This window comes from Fukomys damarensis, unplaced genomic scaffold, assembly GCF_012274545.1.
Source record: "Fukomys damarensis isolate Sample0158 unplaced genomic scaffold, DMR_v1.0_HiC HiC_scaffold_23, whole genome shotgun sequence".
NCBI classification, from domain to species: Eukaryota; Metazoa; Chordata; class Mammalia; order Rodentia; family Bathyergidae; genus Fukomys; species Fukomys damarensis.
The window spans coordinates 15,596,230-15,618,182 of record NW_022900935.1 but is presented as its reverse complement, the minus strand read 5'-3'; the positions used below and the strand labels follow the sequence as shown (position 1 = coordinate 15,618,182).

The 21,953-nt window shown below is 42.4% G+C and overlaps 1 protein-coding gene and 2 pseudogenes across 2 annotated transcripts in view; 2 read left to right on the top strand and 1 right to left on the bottom strand.

Moving 5' to 3' along the window:
• Nucleotides 1–6,501: 6,501 nt before the first annotated feature.
• Nucleotides 6,502–13,880, bottom strand: LOC104860452 (annotated as a pseudogene).
• Nucleotides 13,881–14,192: 312 nt separating this feature from the next.
• Nucleotides 14,193–15,060, top strand: LOC104860451 (annotated as a pseudogene).
• Nucleotides 15,061–21,568: 6,508 nt separating this feature from the next.
• Nucleotides 21,569–21,953, top strand: part of Khdrbs1 (KH RNA binding domain containing, signal transduction associated 1) — a 46,726-nt gene continuing 46,341 nt past the window's right edge. For both annotated transcript variants that reach the window (XR_004518534.1, XM_033767306.1), the window contains exon 1: nucleotides 21,569–21,953. This exon is cut by the window's right edge and continues 316 nt beyond it. Coding sequence is in view for 1 of the 2 variants with exons in the window: in XM_033767306.1 (XP_033623197.1) it covers nucleotides 21,861–21,953 (93 nt within the window). In the remaining variant the exon portion in view is untranslated.

Here is a 21,953-nt window from a genome sequence, read left to right as displayed (position 1 = left end):
TTTCAGGTTCCCTCCTGTCTCTCAGGAGCGACCACCCTCAATAACGCTTTCCTACTCTTAACCTCCTTTGCTCCTTAGAATTCCTTTGACTTCAGGGAGCATGAGCTTGGTGTGTCTGATATTAGCAGGTTTGGACTTAAATTATTTCCCCTGTATCGATGGGATTTGAGGATATGATAGGGGTGGAGTGTTGAGGTAGTGGAGAAACATTAGGACAACTCAGATTTCCAGCTTGCGTTGTGAACTGGGGACAGTGTTCCCCAGGACAGCGGATAATGAGGGAGATCAGGTCAGCGAGAAAGGCAAGGGCAGAGTGACAACTTAATTATTTTGCAGCCAGCTATTTATTCAGTCAACAGGTATTTACGGAATGCCTATTCTGTCCCAGCCTCTGTCTATACAAAGACAGGAACCATTCCTGGCCACAAGCGGCTTACTTTCTGGTTAGCAGGACAGGAATAAAAAATATTCAAACCATACAGACCTCAGAGGCCCATGAGTTTACAGCCACATGAATATCAATCATCCCATATTCCAGTTCTTGCCCTTCCTGAGTGCCCTTCTAGTATTTCTGGGTTGCTTTTGACATATGGCTGTCGACCTCAGCAGTAGGATGCATAAGCCCTTGCTCTGCCCCTACCAAAGGGACTTGCTTCAGGAATGCTAAGTGGAGTGCAGGAACCAGAGAGAGGGAGACAAGGAACGGGGACCTGAAGTTTGGCCTGACTCCCTGCGAGGCACTCAGGCAGCTCTGCATGGTGGGAAAGCTCCACGAAGATGAGCTCTGCTAAGTCACCCAGGCTCTGGAGCAGCACTGTCTGTACCTGTGGTCTGTGTCCTACGGAGACGCCTTGCCTTTGAGGGGCTTCTGGGGCATCCAAGTGAGGATGTTGGGGATGTGGCTGACTGTCCTGGATTTGGAATTCAGAAGTCTGAGCCAGAGATACAAAATTCTAGAGCTGTAAACTTAAGAAGTTGGAGCACAGCATCAAGCTCTACTGGAGTCCCAACATGAAAATGACTTGCCCCAAACTATTCTCTCTCTCTCTTCCCTTCCCCCCTTTTTATTTTACTGTTTTGAGACTTTTATTTATTTAGGTACAGGGGATCGAACTCAGGTCCTTGCGTTTGCGAGGCAGTCACCAGAACCACTGAGGTAAATCCGCCCCCCTTTTGTTGTTTGTTTCCGATAGGGTCTCATTATGCACTTCAGGCTGGCCTGGAACAGGGATCCTCTTGCCTCAGCCTCCTGGTCCCCACCCGTGCTGGGATTACAGGCATGCACCACCACATCCAGCTTCTTCCTACCTCTTGGTGGGGAAGAGTAGGTCACTTTTCTCAGACATTCCCTTATCTCTTTGTAATCCTCTACCACAACACTTTTCAAACCACCGGGTATAAAATATTACGTATTTGTTTCCTTCTCTAAACCGTGACCTTCTTACCTCCTTGAAAACAGGGATAATTTCTTAGCGAATGCTGAATTTTCACCTCACTCTATCGCCTTACTCTGCATTTTTTGCAGCAAGAAGACATTCAAGATTGGGCAGATAAATTACACACTGTGAAGAGAAACTCCTACTCAGGGCTCCAAGCCCTTTTCTATCCCAGGAACTTGCAGGGGAGGTAGATGAGAGGCCTATGAATGCCCCATCCTGGGAGACTGCATAGATCAGACAGCTACAGGGGAACAGCAGTCCTTCCAGCCACTACTTAGGGACTCGAGTGAAAGTGAAAGTCTGCTGGAAGGGGTTGGATAAATTCCTGTAGTAATAACAATCACCACTATCACTTATCAAGCACCTTCTAATTGCCAGTCCCCCTAAATGTGTTACAGACCCTATCTCTTTAAACCCTAACAGCTCTGAAGTAAGTATTGTTATTGCCTGTTTTTATCAAAGAGGAAGAAGCTGAGCAAAGTTAAGTAATGTGCTCAGTCACCCAGCAGGAAACCAGCAGGGCCTAACTCCATCTGAATCGCTATGCCTTCAATTGCTGCTCTATCCTACACCACAGTAACTGGATTGAGGGAAGAAATAGGGTAGAAGAAACTCTTTTTTGGAATCTTTCCACCTCCAAAAAAAAAAACGAAGTCTGGCTAAGAGTCAGTAAAAGATACAGATTAGAGAGCAGGCCTTTCAGATTCACCGCCAACATAAGGCCACCCCCCAATCTTTATTAGGCTCTAAGGACATAATCTTTATTACTTCTGCTTATAAACCCTATTGTCAGGAGTCTTACACTGCTATTTTTTTTTTTTTTTGGTTTTTGTTTGTTTTTTGGTAGTTTTTGTGTGTGTGTGTGTGTGTGTGTGGTACTGGGGATCGAACTCGGGTCCTTGCGCTTGCGAGGCAGGCTCTGGAACCACTGAGCTAAATCCCCAGCCCTGTTTTTTTTGTTTTTTGAGACAGGGTCTCACTATGTAGTTGATACTGACCTGGAACTCTGGTCTTGAATGCACAGCAATCCTCCTGCTTCAGCCTCCCAGTGCTGTAGTACAGGCGTGCGCCACCACCACGCCCGGCATTCACTGCTATTTGCTAATGCTCACAATAAACCAATAATGTAGGAGGAAACTAAGATTCCGATTGTGAGAGGTGGTGGTTTTTCTAATGACGCACAAGAGGACAAGGCATTGTTGCGTTTGTCTGCCTAGCTCCAAAGTCTTTCACAAGGCTGTTAACCCTCAGGTGATGTGGGGCAGCAAACAGCAGCCAAAAGATGATGAACTGCTCTCCCACCCACGCACACACCCCAGCAGGAACCCCTCTTGGGCACCACAGCCCCACCCCACAGCGAAGGCCGCTGTGTCATTTATGTTGAAGTACACCACAGCCTCGTGTTCTCAGAAATCACCCTTGGGGTCTTCAGGAAGAAGAGCTTGTATGGCCCTCCCCAACCCCACTCTCAGAGAAAGCAAATAAAAGTCTGGCAGAAACCTGCAAGACTTTTTCCCTTCTTAGTTTTTCTTTCAATTGTACATATTTAAGGTATGATGTGGTTTGTTCATTTGTTTTTGGTTTTCATGTATCGGGGATTCAACACAGGGCCTTGACACTGAGCTATATCCCTACCCCTTTTAAAAATTTCTTGACAGGTTTTTGCTCAGTTGCCCAGGCTGGGCTCAAACTTGTCATCCTAGTGCCTCAACCTCCCGAAGTACTGGGATTACAGGCATGCACCACCATGCTCGGCTAGGATATCTGATATACATATAAAATGCCTGTTGATGCTAGCTAGAAAATTCACAGACATCACTACCCAGCCTCTTCCCAGACCATCTTTATCAAAATTTTATGAACCTCAGCTCCAGCCACTTTGGTTCGCATGCTTAGGTTTGTTTGCCTGCCACTGACCAAATCAAAGCAGACCATGTGTTTCGGCAAAAAAGGATTTACTCAAAGCTAGCTCCCAGGTGATGCAGGGGCCCATTTCCCTCAAATCACCATCTCACTGTGCACAGGTAGACAGGGGTCTTTTACAGTAAGGTGCAGAAGAAAGAGGGTACACAGAGAGATAATGTACATCTTCACACTTGCTTTATCACTCCTAATCATCTTCTGCTCATTGTCCTTTTATATTTTATTTTATTTTATTTATTTTTGAGACAGGGCTCTCACCATATAGTGCAGGCTGGCCTTAAACTCACTATGCAGCCCAGGCTGTTCTCGAATTCATGGTGATCCTCCTGTCTCACCCTCCTGAATGCTGGGATTACAGGGGTGCACCACCACACCTAGCAAGTTTATTTCTAAAAGAAAAACAAAATCTAACATTTCAAGTTCCATTTTGCAGTGCTGGTTACAATCCTCACCCCCACCCTTGAGGTCCCACATCATCTGGCTGGCAGTCTCAGGTTGGACTGGCACCCACATTCCATTGCTAGTAGCTGGAACACAAGCAAGGAAGTGCCCGATGCTTGAACCTGAAAAAGAATCACTAAAGGTTGTGAAGTCACACACAAAAGAAAGCTAAAGTCAGAAGGTGTTTCACTATTACATCTGGTTTTTATGCTTTGAGATAATCATACATAAGAACTTTGTTTCGCAACATCTACATCTCTACTTATTTTGGTAGGGTTGACACACAGGCGATTCTCTGATGCTCGAAAATTTATTTCTCCCTTTATCTCTAAATGTATTTTCTTCCTTTTTGAAGACACTGCCAATCAACCAGCTGCAGCCTTGCGCCTCAGTGCCAAGGTAGCTTTCCACAGTGATGTCAGTCGGAACACGCTCCAGACTGGGGGGGATTTACAGACAGATTGAAGTCAGTGTCCTAAGTCCTTCTTGCCCAACTTGAGCACTATCAGAGATTTAGAAAGAGTGGCTTTTAGGGTGAATTTATCTAGAGTCCATTGTCAAATCTAATCCTGTCCATTTTATAGTCAGCACCCTAAAATGTTAAATCTTTGATAAATACACAGTTTATGAGCAAACCTAAGCAAGCCAATAAGTGCAAAGCTAATCCAGTCTGTACAGTAGACTTTAACTAGGAAACATCGTGACCAAGTTAATTAAAGTCAATATTTCTGTGAAGCAAGCTTATTTTTGCCGGAAAGACATATCAAGCAAATACTTAAGAGTCCCCTTCTCTTGTAAAGCAATGCGAATTATCATTCAGGAGCAAGCACACAATTTACTAATGCCAAGACCAAGAATTACAGTTTAGTAACACCTTTAGGATTTCTGAGGTACATATACAGTACTGTAAACATTTTTAATAGCAATGCATAAGAATTAATCTCTGTTTTACTAAGAATGTACATTTTATTTTTGGAATGTACACTTTTAAGCAAGACTGTTTCTTATCTATCAAGAGGATCATGGCTTTTGTCAGCTATATGACTATAAGCAACACAGATGTAGCAATTTAGCAAAACAATTTACTTTTACAGCATATTAAGACAACAGTCGTGGGGCCAGGGATTTAGCTCAGTGGTTCAGTGGCCTGCCTTGCAAGCACAAGGACCCGAGTTCAATCCCCGGTACCAAAAAAAATAAAATTAAATTAAAAAAGACAACAATCGTGACTGGTGGTATTTTACCAGGACAATTATATATTTAAAAATAAGGAAAAATGGGGATTTAGCTCAATGGTTCCACCGCCTGCTTCACAAGCTCAAGCACAAGGTCCCAAGTTCTTTCCTCAGTACCTATAAAAATAAAAATAAGGAAAATCACATATTAGTAGTTTATGTAGCCAGAAACATAAAACAAAACTTTAAATCAGATACCTAAGTAACTGAAAACTTCCTAAAACTTAATTTTCCTAAACATTTAATATTCACAAGACAGTAGAGAACATGTATTATTTTGACAAATTTAAAACTTCTTTTATAAGCCAGGGGTGGTGGTGCATACCTGTAATCCCAGCTCTCAGGAGGCTGAGGCAGGAGGATTGCCATAAGTTCTAGGCCAGACTGGGCTACACTGCGAGTTCAAGGCCAGCCTGAATTGCATAGCAAAACTGTCTCAAAAAAATAAAAACATATGATTAATTTATAATGAAAACATAACTTTTACATTATTACACACATAGGTTAGCAGAAGTGTTTTGGCGTTTTTGTTTTATTTTGTTTTGTTTTTTTGTACCATGAATGGAACTGAGGATTTTGCACTTAGCAAGGCAGGCATAGTACCACTGAGCTAAATCTCCAGCCCTGGTTACCAGAAGTTTTTAAACTCATTAATTCAAGCCAGGGATTTGGCTCAGTGGTTCTGCTGCCTGCCTAGCAAGCCCAAGGGCCCAAGTTCGATCCCTAGTACAAAAAAAAAAAAAAAAAGACTTGGCAGTAGGCTAAATTCATTAACAGATTTGTGTCTCAGATTCTATTAACTGTAGATGTAAGCACTGTACATCTAGGAAAGAACATATAATTAAGGTGGGAAATGCCCAAGATCTTTGTCCCTGAACCTTATAAAATTTTTCTGTAAAAACAAAGTGATTTTTAAGAACTCATTTTAAGTACTTAATTTAAGCAAAGACTAAACAGTAAAAATAATATCACTTTATCTATTACACAGAAGTAAGCAAGACTTTTACTATCTCTTAAAGCTATTAACATTAGGCCACATAAACAAACTCAGTAACAGACTATAGTCATAGCCATTAACCCTTCACAGCCAAAAGCTTTTTAAAGAAGACCTTTTTTTCTGGTACCACTCACTTTCCTGCAACAGTAATAAAGCTGCAGTATCACACAGCCTGAAAAATGTACACTAATCACTGTATTACATTAACTGTGTAAGTCAAAAACAAGTAATCCCCCCCAAAAAAAAATTATTTTACCTTCTGACTCCTTTTCTTTCCACATCAAAAAATGCCATTTAGGACCAGGGACTTAGCGCAATGGTTCCACTGCCTGCTTCACAAGCGCAAGGTCCCGAGTTCGATCCCTGGTACCACACACACACACACACACACACACACACACACACACACACAGCCATTTACATTATTTTCACTTGAAGTCAGGAAGTATCTGAGGCCATGTGGAACCTACAAGCAGCGTAAGTGGACATCAGAGAGAGAGGAGACCAAGTCTATATCAGCGCCCTTCTCAAACTGCCCACAGGGCGCTGTGCCTAACAACTCTTCCCTAACACCTTCCTGCATGTGCTGCGAAGCTTTGTCTTCCTCCCTGGGTGCCAACCACATGAAGTACATCTTCACTGGACCGATGTTCCAGTGTTTGTGGAATGACATGGGAACTTGATGAGAAAGGTAGTCCGTAGGGGAATCCACTGGCCGGGCCTGATGGAAGAGGGGACTGTGTGTCACAGGGGTCCCCGAGCCACTGAAGCACATGCCCGGGACCATGTCATCGGGTGATCCTTGCTGTAGCATCGACACTTACTGGCAAGAAGTTTCCCGATGGCTTCTCTGTGGAAGACCACGCATGCTCCCCCGTGACATAGCTATAACCACCGGTGCCCAGCCCATAGCCATAGCGTTCTCCCAGAAACACTGGTTCCCTGGAGTCGCAGCAGCTAAGCAAGCGCTGCAGCCTGGAGATGCTCATTAATGCATCATCATCCACAGCGACTGGCCATGCTATTTTGTCATGACTATGATTCAAAAACCTTTCCAAAATGGCAAATATTTTTCCACAATGACCTCTGTCTGAATTAGGTATTCCCAAATCCACAGTAGATGGTTCTGTCTGCATAGTCACTCTAGTACTCCACGAGACTTGCCTGTCCCTCTCAAGTCTGCTTTACAATGGGGATTCCGTCACCATGAAATTTCTTGCATGTTTTTACTGCAACAAAAAATATCCCCCTTCTTTGCTGGTTTTCCACGAAGCAGCAGAAAAGAATGGAATGAGGTAGCACAGTGCGAGCCCATAATTTCTGTACAAAACTCAGGCACAGAGGTAAGGGGCGTCCTCCACCTTTGTTCCAGATGTAGAAGACAATCTCATGTTTTAAATCTATCATAAGTCAGATTTCAGGGATTCGCTCTTTAGTCTTGGCGAGCTTGTTAACGAGTAGAATACTAAGGGCCCAGCCAGCAGCAAAATATGGATATTTAAAAACCGTAAGATTTGCAGAAAAGGCATAATGGTGAATTATCGTAGATTCTTCATCATGCAATACTTTTCCTAAAAAACCATTCCTTAGATGGGCCTTATTATCTGAGCGTTTCTAAGAGTTTGGGAATCTGTATTCTTGCCTCTTCTTCACAGAAGAAAATCCATGATGACTTTCTGCTATACGATACAGAAAAGCGTGGTAATGATGGAAGAATGAATGGTCTCTGCACCTTCCTGCTCAGCCAGCTGATGGAGGAGGAGGACTCTGGGGAGTTCTTCTCCATGTTCGTACAGCTCCAGGGCTGGGTATGTCTTCACTGTCTCCCTCTCAAAGAAGCTGTCAACAATTTTTAGATGTCTAAAGTGCTATTCATGGAATAAACTCAACTTCTGATCACACGTGGCATTAAAAAAAAAACTTTGTGAGATTTGCAGCCTGCTTTAAAATTCTTTTTTTCAATTGCTCTACTCTCTTGGCATGAAAAGAATTGCTTTGATTCTGGATGACAAATATAATTTAAGTTTTATGTCATTTTCTCTTGATTTTTGTTTTTGTTTTTTGTTTGTTTGCTTTTTTGAGACAAGGTCTCACTATGTAGTTGAGACTTCCGAATGCTGGGATTTGGGATTACAGGTGTGCACCACTACACTTGGCTTTTGTTTGGGTTTTCTGAGACAGTGTCTCACTTTTTAGCCCATGCTGGTCTTGGACTCACTATTGTAGCCTAGGCTGACCTAGAACTCATGGAGAGGATCCTGCCTCAGCCTCCCGAGTACTGAAATTACAGGTGTGTACCACCACACCCAGCTATGTATTTTGTTTTATGCAGATAGGGTCTCACTATGTAGTTCAGGTTGGTTTTGAACTCACTATATAGTCCAGGTTGGCCTCGAATTTGAAGCAATCATCCTGTTTCAGCCTCCAATTTATAAATTTTAAGAAGCAAAAAATACATAAATTTATACCTCACAAATATCTTTAGTATTTTAAACAATTATAAATAACTCAAATAGTTTACTTATCTAATTTATTTTTTAAACAATTACCTCCACATTGTCCACAAAATATAAATATCTGATAAATACAATTAATGACTCAAAACAATTTCCCCCCGGAGGAAAAAAAATCCTCAAAAAAAAAATTCTCAAAAGTTGTACCAATACTTGGGAATTACACTACACGTCCCACAACAGAATCCTATTTTAAAATATTTGAAAGAATTTCTGGGGCTTTTGAGCTTGACCTCAGTGAATGAATTTTTAACCAAAAGCAAACTATCCTGGATAATAAGGGTGCCCATAAGTGAATCCACTTGGAAGAGTATAAAAGAACTTTACTAGTCATGGACATTTAAAATGGCAAAATTAGCCGGGCATGGTGGCTCATGCCTATAAGCCCAGCATGCGGGAGGCAGAGGCAGGAGGATTGCTGTAAGTTGGAGGACAGCCTGAGCTACATAGTGCGTTCAGGGCCAGCCTGAACTATAAACTGAGACCCTGTCTTAAAAAACAATAAATAAATAAACAAACAAATAAATAAATGGCAAAGCTCAGAAGATCTAGAAAGATCCACAAACTACAATGGGAAATACTGGTGCCATAGTAATGCTTCCTGGTTGGTCATTCAAGACTTGAGTAAGTTATTATTCATATAAATATGGATCTAGCTATTTCACAAAATTAGGAGGAAGCACTGTAGTGAGGTAGGAGATTAGGGCTGGGGCAAACTGGTTGAACGACTATTAAGAGTCTGTCAGTCACGGAGACCCAGGGCACATGCACAAGGACAGATGACCCAGCACGACTGCAGTTCCTGAGCACTGTACATGGGACCAATCAGAAAATGCCACTCTTAATTCTTCATTCACATCTGAAAGCAAAACCACACGGCCTTCAATAAGACCGTCTCAATCTGACTTTAAGCCAAGTGGGTTTCCGATAGACAGCCATCCCAAACACCTTATTTACACAAGGGAGAAGCAGTCTAGGAATTCAGGGTTCAAAAGAACCCTGCCATTGTCCTCATGGCCACTGTGAGCCTTTTTACTGGCCACTCTCACTCTGCAGGGCGTAGTTCTTTTCTGCCTTCAGTAAATATAAAACCTTACTACCTTTTCTGCATATCTTGTCCAGTTCTTTGTTCGGGACACCAAGAACTGGGAAGGAATTCTCTCAGGACCCAAAAGCTGTTAGGAGTAAGGCTGAACAATGTTTACCCACAAATTAACTAAAGAAAAAAACCTGTCTATATTTTCTCATCGAGTTACTATAGAAGCTCTCAAATGCTATTGCCATTTTTCCTATAAATCATAATTCTTTTAACCAATATCTAGTAAAATACTGCTTCTTAGGATCCCTTTTACTAATTCTAGAAGCAGCCTTTTTACTAATGCTACATAACATTTTCTGAGAAGCTAAATAATTTAAATAAAAGAATGCCCAGCTAGTGCTATATTAATATGCATGTCACATCTCAATGTTCAACCAACTCTGATTCTCTAGAGTCTTTTCTTTTTTAAAAATTTTGGTTCTTTGAGACAGTGTCTCACTATGTAGTTCAGGCTGAACTTGAACTCAATCTGCAGTCCAGACTAGTCTGGAACTTGTGGCAATCCTCCTGCCTCAACTTCCTCAGTGCCAGGATTAGGACATGCAACACTGTGGCCAGCCCCAAGAATCTTTACAATCCTAACAAATTTAAATTTTTTTTTTTTTGGTTTTTTTTTTTTTTGGTTTTTTTGAGACAGGGTCTCACTGTGTAGTTGAGTCTGACCTGGAACTCACTATGTAGCCCAGGCTGGTCTCAAACTCCCAGCGATCCTCCTGCCTCAGCCTCCCAAGTGCTGGGATTACAGGCGTGTGCCACCATGCCCGGCTTCAAACTTAAATTTTTAAATCACATTACCTTTACTCTCTTTAATCTTTTTTATCTTTGTGAAACTAAAAATTTTCCACATGTCAAACACCTAAAATATAATTCTGATTGGCTAACCCAAACAAAGTGCATGTTAATAGTTTTGAGGTCACTTCTGTCACACCTTTTAAAATATTTCCTAAATCACATGAACATGAAAGCTTTTGGGTTTATGCTTAGTTACTGAGTGCTCTCGTTTTAAATTAATCTGGTACCATCTAAGCGATATACAAACACAAGTGCATACATAGACATTACTTATACAGTAATATATACATGTGCACTAACACCTGTAAACAAAGACTTAAATTTGTCACTTATCAGTTTTTAAAAAGTTACACTATTGGCACGATTTTCTTTTTTAAAGGCCTAAGCAATACTAAATCCTAAATTTGCATATCTGAAGGTAAAATTCCTGGTTGTAGCCAGGTGAAAAATACACATTTCAAAAGAGATTGCTTGGTCAGTTAATCTGAGTTTGAGCTTCCTGAAGCTTTTCCCCCTGCGTTCACTTATTATAGGTTTTAGTCAATTTAAAAGTTTTTGGCCGGGGATTTAGCTCAGTGGTTCGGTGGCCTGCCTTGCAAGTGCAAGGACCCGAGTTCAATCCCCGGTACCAAAAAAAAAAAAGTTGTTTCTTTTTTTTCTGAGACAGGGTCTCACTATGTAGTTCAGGCTGGCCTTGAACTCACTATGTAGCCCAGACTGGCCTCGAAATCCTGGCAATCCTCCTGCCTCAGCCTCCCAAGCGCTGGGATTACAGGCTGTGTCACCATGCCCGGCCAATTTAAAAGCTCTTGCTCTACATTTTGAGATACTTTTTATTGTGTCAAAATTCAGACATACTGTAGTTGGTCAAAAGTGTACCCATCTTATCCTGTCTGTACTGCCCACGGATTGTACAGAAAAAAGAAATCAGTTTAGGAATAATATTCCCCACTAAGAAAATCCAAAGGCAAACCATCTTTAGTCAAATTTCTTTTTTCTTTTTTTTTTTAGTTAAGGAATGGAGGTGGCAGGAAACAAAAAACAATTTTCAGCAAAAAAGGTTTGACAGCCAGGGATTTAGCTCAGTGGTTCTACCACCTGCCTCACCAGCACAAGGTCCTGAGTTCAATCCCTGGTACAAAAAAAAAAAAAAAAAAGTTTTGACAAATATTTTGAAACACGACCGATTTAGAATTAACCAAGGACTGCTAGCCAAAATGAGGGGAAATTTAAACTCTAATTTAAAATTTATCAACATTAGCCAAGTAGCTTCATGACCACTGGGCTCAGAAGGCTCTTACTTGTACCTGTCACTAATCTAGAAAAGCAGCTATGGATGTTATCCTGGCTAAAGTTACTTCAAAAAATTTTCTCAAGGAGAGTTGTATAAAATTGGAATGTGCTTTTGGTTATACAGGCCATGTTGTATCACCGTAAAATCAACTTTTTCTAAGTCACGGGTAACAAAAACTTTCTAAGGAGGTGTAAAGTAGCACAAGCACTTTTATTCCCGAGCAATATATAACACAGTTCCTGAAACACACCATCAGTGTCTCTACCTTTGTAAAAATCTTTTTTTTGTTGTTTTTTGTTTTTTGAGACAGGATGTAACTATGTAGTTGAGGCTGACCTGAACTCACTATGTAGCCCAGGCTGGTCTTGAATTTATAGCGATCCTCCTGCCTCAGCCTCCCAAGTGAGTGCCGAGATTACAGGCATACGCCACCATGCCCAGCTCATAAAAATCTCTTAATCCAAAATTTTTTTTGGTCGACAAATGTTTCAAAGAACCCTGAACTCTACATTGGGTCACAAAGAAGCCTCAAAATGGCTCGAGGCCCCAAATGGCTTACACAATTCTCAAAGGTATTGAAACCCTGCTGCCCATCCTAGGATAGAGGCGCTTACAACAAGAGAAAGATAAAAGAAACAAAAGCAAATGAACGTATATCAAGGCAAACCAAAAGAACAAAACAAATGCCTGGAAATGTTTTCTACCTCTGAATCTCTTCTCGTATCAGTCAGTGTCCCAAAATGATCTGTAATAGGTCCAAATGGACACCAATGGTCAAGGCATTTGCTTCCACTCAAATGGCAATGCTGACCAGTTAGTGTCCCAAAATGATTTGCAACAGGTCTAAAATGGCCCCAAATAGTCAAAGTCCTTACCTTACCTAAATGGCACTGCTGAATGACTTAAGAGAAGGTCCAAATGGTTGAGACCGTAGATCCCTGGAAGCACCTTCCAGTGGGAAACCAGCTGGAGGCCATTGGTTTCTCCAAACAACCTTTCTCCCTTTTACCAGCAAAAGTATTTACAGGCAGCTTATGACACAAATAGGAAAAGAGGGAGACTCCCAGGCGCAAGTGTCCCCAACAGATGTTGAAATGCCCTGGGAGTCCTGGTAATGGGTTTAGCTACCTAGAAGCAGTCAGTCGCTTTTCCCCAGCTCCTGCCAGGATGCACATCCCTCAGGATCAGGGACTGGCCTCCTGTCTGGCTCATCAACACTATTACTGGCCACTTGGTTTCATACCACTTAGGTTCATTTGCCTGCTGCTGACCAAGTGAAAGGGAAGCCATATATTTTAGTAAAAAGAAAAAAAAAAAGGTCTTATTCAAGGCTAGTTCCAAGGAGATGGAGGGTCTCATTTGCCTCAAATCACTATCTCAAGGTGTACAGGAGGGTAAGGGTCTTTTAAAATAAGGAACAGAGGCCAGGGATTTAGCTCAGTAGTTCCAGTGCCTGCTTAGTAAGCGTAAAGACCTGAGTTCGATTCCCAGTACCAAAAATTAAAAAAAAAAATGAAATAAGGAACAGAGAAGACAAGGACAAGGAGATATGTAAACCTCCGCACTTGCTTTATCACTTCATGTTCAACCCATTTCTCCCTTTCTTGTGGAAAGGAAACCGGACTCCAAGCCTGCTCATGTCAACATCTGCGTATCTGCCATTTTATCTGGGCTGAGGAGAGGCAGGGGTTTTGGCTATACGATCAGGAGGAGGAAGTCTGGAGAAGTTGCTTATCTCTGAAAGAAAAAAACCTAACCTGTGAAGTTCCCATCGCAGTGCCAACTACACAGGTTCTCCTATCTGAGCATCTCATTACACACCAAGGACTTGTCAGCCATTTGTAACACCACCACCATCCAAACAAGAGCTTCCAGAACAGCCGGAGATGGGAATTGCAAGGGAGCTATAGATCCTCCATGTCCCTTTTCTCCTCGTGATGTTGCTCTCTCAACCCACCTATTCCTTGGTCTGAAAATGGATCACTCCCATTCCTGAAAGTATCTCATATTTTCATCTCTGCCCTTGCAGTCACACTTCCTCTTGTTTAGAACTCATTCTCCCCTAGCTGAAGTCTATCTTCTGCGTTGAATTCCCGTAGCACTTAATTTTCACTTATCTTTGACAGTTGTCATGTTACCTTGTTCATTGTAATTGTCCAAAAACATTCGGGGGGGGTCGCTTATTCTACATTATGGAATGAGATGCTGCTTACTCTAGAATCACAAATAAAAGCCAATTGAGATCTTTAAATTTAGTGGTGTGATACCGCACTGGGAATATAAAACAGGTTGGGCCACCCGGTGGGGAGGGCTTTGGCACTTTATTCACTGAGGAACTTTAACAGATTTGTCCATCGCACATTAACTTGGTGGTTGGTTGTATGGGAACGGTACCCCTGGGCTCCACGAGGCCAGAGACTACTATGTTCTCAGCACAACGCCTCTGGAAGATCGGTGAAATGCCTGGTCTTGGAAGCCACCTTAGAAGTCCACTAACGAAACCTGGATTGGGAGACCCTGCTTGTTTTCACGTTTGTGTGATTATCTTAAATGAACTAATGTTGGAATTGCTCTTTATCTACACTTCATACTTGATGCCATCTCTCTGCAAAATCTTTTTATATCCATTCCTGGTGCTTCATGTGCATATTTTAACTGTGGTCTCAGATTGTCAACCAATTATGGAAAACATTACATTGCCCTCTGTTTTTCCAATGTTGCTTTTATGCTTGCCTGGAAATTGATTCCGTTTACACTATTTACACAGATAGCCTCATTATTTTCTCTGTATGTTGTGAGGTACACCGAGCCTAGTTAATTTCAGATCTTTTATATGAATGTGGTTTCAGTTTTCCTGTGGTTGATCTTCATGTTTGGAAATCTAATGTACTTATCTTCTTATTTTTCACCTTTGTTAATGACGTGAGTGATAATTCTAAAGGGAAATAAAATTCAAAGATTGAAAGTATTTGGAAAAAAAAAAGAAAGTATTTGAGCTCAACTTGTGGCTAACTCAAGATTGTGCTTGGTGGTCAATCATTTTGAAATTTCTGGTATCTAAAATTTTAGATATTTCAGACCACGGTTGCCTTAGTGACTTTATAGCAGCCAGAATCTTACCATATACAGATTTTGATATGTTAATATACATCTATGCTCCTGAATTTGATTTCACGAAACAAGCACTTGGTTATTCACACATTGCAGTTGTTAGGATTTATAGCCCTTATCATTTTGACTATGAGGCTGAAGCTGTATTTAACAGTGCACGTATGTTTTATGGTTTCCTTGATCTGCTCTTGACAGCTTTGGCAATTTTTTTGCCAACTTTTTTTTTCCAGAAAAGGTCTTGCTATGTAGGTCAGGTGTGCACCACCACATCTGGCTGGCATTTTTTTTTTTTTTTTTGAGACAAGTCTCACTATATAGTCCAGGTTGGGCTGGCCTTGAACTCACTATGTAGTCCAGGCTGGTCTTGAACTCACAGCAGGGCCGGGGATTTAGCTCAGTGGTTCCAGTGCCTGCTTTGTAAGCGCAAGGACCTGAGTTCAATCACTGGTACCAAAAACAAAACAAGAACTCACAGCAATCCTCCTGACTCAACCTTTTGAGTGCTAGGATTACAGAGGTGCACCACCATGCCCGGCCCATCTTTGGCATTCTAACAGTGATGTCAATACAAGGTTATGAAAGCCTCTATAACTAGTCAAGCATAATATAATTTATTGATTTGCCTCAGGAAGAACTACATTACAAACACAATAGCTCAGTGGCACCATGCCTGCCTCACAAACACAATACCAGACCAGATGCTGCTTTCATGAGTGCCGCACTAAACCAAGGCAAACATCAAGCTGTCCATGTTGCATCCCGTTGTGAACCGCCAGCAACACAAGGACAAGACTTGAGAAGATGTATGGTGTATTGAGAGAACTAAGCCTGGCTGCAGTATGCTGAAAATCTGGAATGAAGAAAACTCTAAGATAATAAGAATGGCTTAAAGTTCTTCTGGCTATTAAAGGTAAATTCATTATTCTCCATTGAATGTCAGCCTTATTAAGCTTGAGATATACAGGTATTAAATCACTTTATATTATATAAATAAATGTTCATCTTAGAGGATTGTTTGGTTTGGTTTGGTTTGATCCTGGTAATCGAACTCAGGACCTTACACTTTCGAGGCAGGTGCAGGGCCACTGAGCTAAATCCCCAGCCCTCATCTTAGAGTTGTAAAGAAAAATGTATGGAAAAAGAACAATGAAATTAGCAGGTGTGACAGCGCACACCTGTGATCCCAGCTCTAGGGAGGCTGAAGCAGGAGGATTGCTGCAAGCTTGAGGCCAGCCTGGACTACAAAGTCAGTTTAAGGCCAAACTGAACTACACAGTAAGACCTTGCCTCAAAAAACAACAACAAAAATGATGTTTCATAAATCAAAGATTTAAGTCTTTTCTTCTCAAAAAAAAAATAATGACATTTCATAATTCTGACAATCAACTAAGAAATCTAAAGCATACTGCTAAGGACTCCTGAGACTCCTTCAGGAATACAGGACGGGAAACACTGACTCTTTTTGAAATCTTCTCTTTCTGATGGAGCCCTAAGGGTTTTAAGTTAAGTTCCCCTTGGGTAATAAGACTATTCTTTTTGCTTTGGGTCCCTGAATCTTTTTGACTTTCAAATCCAAGTGTACTTTGTTTTGTGAGAGCAGACTATATACGACCTTTCAGGGTTTGCAGTGGCTCATGAGTCAGGCGCGGTAGTGCACACCTATCATCTTAGAACTCTGGAAGGCTGAGGCAGGAGGATAGCAAGCTAAAGCCCAGCCAGAATGAAGGGAGATCCTATTGCAAAATAATAAGAAAGGCCCAGGAACACAGGTCAGGGGCAAGGGCCCAAGTTCAATTCCTAGTACCAGGGAGTGGAGCGGGATATAAACAGAATCAGGGTTAGATTCTATAGAGAGAACTCTTAGGTATCTGAGTCAAATAGAAAGTGGCAACAAGCCAGGAATGGTGGCACACGCCTATAACCCCAGTGCTCAGGAGGCTGAGGCAGGAGGAGCACTGTGAGTTCAAAACCAGCCTTGGCTACACAGTGAGTTCCAGGTCAGTCTCAACTACATAGTGACACCCTGTCTCAAAAAACAAACAAACAAACAAACAAACAAAAAGACAAACTGGGAAAAAATGGTGATTATTGCAGAGAATGTGAATTCTGGCTTCTCAAATCCACAGAAATTTTGTTCTCTATCCTCTTTCATTGTTTTAAGAGAAAATCCCTGGCTAAATTGGTCAAGGGTATCTCAGAACCAAAGCCACAACTTGACTGGTGAGTACGGGTCAGGCACTTAAGATCTGTTAAAGTGCTCACTATTATAGAGATTAAATAGGCTCCCATGACCCAGTGAGGTGGTATATAACTGTCATCCCAACTATTGAGGTGGTTGAGGCAGGAGGATTGCCAGTTCAAAGCCAGCCTGGGCAATTCAGAGAAGCTTACTTTCAAGATAAAAAATAAAAAGGCTTGGTGTTGTAGCTCCATGGTAAAGCACCCCTGGGCTCCAGCCCCAGAAATACACGTACCCCTATGAATGAGTTAGCTGTTATGAGATGGGGTAGGTAAGTTACCCATCAGCTTGAAGAAACATTCATGCACTGAGGTACAGTGTGAGCATTACCTGGCCCACGTGTGTGGTGTTTCCTTAGGCTTTACTGTGGCTCTCAGAGACCTGAGACCTACCATAAAAATGACTTAGAGCACTAACCATGCAGGACAATCAAGAATATTGTAAGAAGGGCCCCATGGTTCAATCTCCTGTTGGAATAGGTAGAGACAGAAATATCTGAGAAGACAAGCCTGTCATTGTGATGCCTGCCTATAATCCTGGCTACTTGGGAGACTAAAGCAGAAGGATTTCAAGTTTGAGGTCAAATTTCAAGGGAAATTTTTTCCCACTAGACTCATCTTCCACAAACCTTGTATAACTAACTCTCTTTTTCGCTCAGTTTTGTCAAATACTTTTCTTCTTTCTCATTTTGGAACAACCAGTCATTCTACTTTAGGACAAAATTTTCTTTCTCTTTTTGTTTTTGGTACCAGGGATCAAACTCGGGTCCTTGTGCTTGGCCAGGCAGGCAGCAGAACCATGAACTAAATCCCTGGCCCACTTTCTTTTTATCTTAGTAACACATCTTCTATACCACCATAGCTTCTAGTACCAAGGAGTGGGGTGGGATCAAATATATCTTTCCAGGCATGGTGGCACACACCTGTAATCCCAGTACTCAGGAGGCTGAGGCACGAGGATCACTGTGAGTTCGAGACCAGCCTGTGCTACATAGTGAGTTCAGGTCAGTCTCAATTACATAGTCAGACCCTGTCTCAAAAAAAGAAAACAAAAAAAACAACAAAAAGCCCATCTTACCTTCTTCACATAAGCAGCTGTTGATTATTCTGGTTTTGTTATATATTTTTCCAATTTTTAATTCTTAGTAACCTAGTAAAAACCTAGGAAGTAAACAGTTCTGAACTATTTCATAACAGCATTTTGTAGATGACCACCATTCCATAATTTTTGGTTTTTTTGGAGACAGGGTCTTGCTATGTAGTTGAGGCTGTCCTCAAACTTACTACGTAGACCAGACTGACCTCAAACTCACAGCAATCTTCCTGCCTCAGCCTCCCGAATGCTGGGATTACAGGCATGTGCCACCAAGCCCGGCCATTTCATAATTTTCAGAAACTTATTTCCTAAAACAGTTTTTCATATTTACTAACTGATCCAAATATATTTAGCCTCGCTATAACATAAAAAATGATTCCAAAGTACATACACTTGAAATATATATTTAGCAATTAATGTTTCAGTGTTTCAATTTAGAAGTGACTCATACTTTTTGTTTGTTTGAGACAGGGTCTCACCATGCAGTTGAGACTGACCCGGAACTCACTATGTAGCCCAGCCTGGAATGACTCATATATTTCACAAATACCTATTACTTAATATGATATGGCCTTAAGATTTTGAATTACTAATAAAGATATGTGAAATTATGACAAGTTCATTTACGAACTTTTATCTCATTTACATCCACTTCACTTGATCTTAGCCAAAAGGCCGAGAAGCGATTACATCCACTTCATTTACTTATTCCTAACAGTTACCTTGACAGTTGCTTACTACACACAGCTAGCCACTGAAGCACCAGGAAATGCAAGGCAAAGTGTTCTCAATTTCCCTTTTCTATTCAAAGATGGATTCTGTGGCAAAAACTCAGTCCTCTCCCAAGGAGTTCCAACAACCAGCACAGATCAACTTTTATCACAGGATGGGCTGGGGATTTAGCTCAGTGGTTCTACCACCTGCCTTGCAAGTGCAAGGTCCCAAGTTTGATACCAGGTACAAAACAAAAACAAAACTTTTATCACAGGAGAGACTTTGCACCTACACAGACCCCTTTGCAAACCAACAAACTATCACCCACTTTTCTAAGAGTCCATTCATCTTTTCCCAAAACCATTTACTCTGAGAATATCACTTCTCAGATTCCCCCCACTCCCCGACTGAGAATTGAACCACACATGCTAGGCAATCAAGTGCTCCACCACTGAGCTACATCCCCGGCCCTTTCTATTTTGAAATAGGACTTCACTCTATTACCCAGTCTGGCCTTGAACTTGCAATCCTCCTGCTTCAGTCCCCTGAGCATCTGGAATAGAAGGTATGTGCCACAGTGCTCAGTTCCAAAACCAAATTCTAAATTGTCTTTATAAATTTTATTTATTTATTTACTTTTGAGACAGGGTCTTGCAATGTGGTTCAGGCTGGCCTTGAATTCAAGGCAGTCCTCCTGGCTCAACCTTCTACTAGGGCCACAGGTATATGCCACCACACCCGGCAATTAAGTCTTTTAGATCTCAAATTAATTTTGGGATTTTCTAGTTGGGCCCCTAGAAAATATCAGCTGCGTCTCTCACCTTGTAAAAGACAGATAAGCAAATGTGGCTTGACACAAATTATACGGAAAGCATTGTCAAACACTACCTTTATTACTTTTTTTTTCTTTTTTGGTACCAGGAATCAAACTCAGGGCCTCGCAGTTGCCAGGCAGGTGCTGCACCACTGAGCTACATCCCTGGTGCTACCTTTATTATCAATGAGTAGCCCAAAATTTATATAAAATTCCTAGCAAGCCAAGTGTGGGAGAACACACTTGTGATCCCAGCACTTGGGAGGCTGAGGTAGGATGATCGCTGCAATCACACTTTGCTCTGAAGCATGGAGCTCTTCTAAGCTATGTCTGGCACCAATTTGGACATCTGAAAGATGGGTGCTGGGGCAAGGGGGTTTCTATGGTCATCTGGAAAGCAGTGAAAGAACTCATTTAAGATCTGTTTTTCAATTGTTCACCCTTTCTGGTATTCGTTTTGTCATGTGTCACGTGATAAACCTACAAGTGTCCATCATTCCGTTTGCCCTAAGCCAACCTTTTAGTGGTGTTAAGAGCCCAAAAAAAAAAAAAAAAAAAAAAACAATAAATAAAATAAATTCCTAGCAATATGGCTGTTTTATTTTGGTTATATTAAAATGTTGCCACAGAAATAACAATAAGAAACATCTTTTTCCTACTACCTAAGGACAACTCACTTACGTGTTCTCAAAATAAACCACTGCACCACACTGAAGACTTTACAGGAATATACTTATATGTAACATACACAAGCAGTAATATACATATATATACATATTTATATAAATATGTATATATATGATTTGTTTTGTTCTCATTTCTGTGGGTAGCTAGGTAATTTCTCTTACCTACCTCGGAAAAAGAACTAGCCAGGTCTTTATGTTCCCTAAAGGAGGGAATACAAGTTTCCAGGCACCCAGAAGTATTTTTGGAAAGTTGGGCTTATCAGATTCAGAAAGAAAAGAGATGCAAGTGAGTACTTGGAGCGGGGAACAAAAATCTGGAGGGCAGGGAAAGAGAAAGCACCAGGTGTTTGACGGCTTATGCGCGGGTAGAGATGCAGGTAGGCTCCACTTGCATATAGCACCCCAGGTGAGAAAACGTTGGGAGACTATGCACGTTGGCTTTTAGAGTAGCGCTTTTCCCCAACGATCCAAGACTAAGGGCCCAACAGAGGCAGGAGGACTAGCACTCACACCGGGTAGTAGGACCTGGCCTCAAATCCAGAGTCTTTGCACAGAAGACTCATTTAAATCAGCAAAAAGTAGCAGACTATGTGAATAAACTAAAATGCTTTAATTAAAAGAATCTATTCTACTGGTGATACTTAGGATACTTGGATGCCCTGGTTGGCTCAGAACTTCAGGTCTCTGATCTGGCCTTCCCTCTTCCAATAAATAAGTTTCTGTCTTCCCACTGAACCACCTTTCCTCAATTTCTCCCTTCAGGTTTTCCTTTCCCGCCCCCAAAACTCATCCCTGCGTCAAACTTCACCCTGTCTCTACCTGGTCTCCTCCAGCCTCAGACGGCCTCAATGCTCCCTCGTTCCCTTCTTGCGATCCTCACGCAGCTCCTCTCCCCTGCCCTGGCTAGGGTGGTGATTTCTCCACTCCGCCCCGTTCCCACTCCGCGGCACCCCCCACCCCCGCAGCACAGCCGTTGGAAGGGGCGTGGCCCGCCAGTAACAGGTCTCCCGCCCCACACCCCACGGGCCCGCGCGGAAACAAAGACATTCCACAGCCCCCGCCCTCTCCGCGCACTTGGCCAGAAGGGGGAAGGAGACACGTGTCCCGCTAGCGCAGAGTCACGTGGAAAAGAGAGCCAACTGAGCCCGCGGCCGCCGGCGCACGCGCACCAAGCTCTACCTCGTCGGACTCGGAGGGAAAAGAGAAGCGACGCGATAGCGTCTTCTTGCGCTGCGGAGGTGCGCAGGCGCCGTGGCCCAACCGGGGACTTTGTTCTCCGCGGAGAAACCCCAGGGCGGTGCCGGTGGACGGCTGCGCACGCGCGTCGCCTCATTTCCGGTGCTCGTTCGCTGGGTCGTTTGGGTTTGCTTCGGTCGGTGTCGTTCCCGCTCTCGCACCTCCGCCAACTGCCTCTCAGGCCTGTACCGCTACCGCGTAGCTTCCTCGCTCACTTACTCGCACATCATCAATGATGCAGCGCCGGGACGACCCTGCCGCGAGGATGACCCGGTCCTCAGGCCGCAGCGGCTCCATGGACCCCTCGGGTGGCCACCCCTCGGTG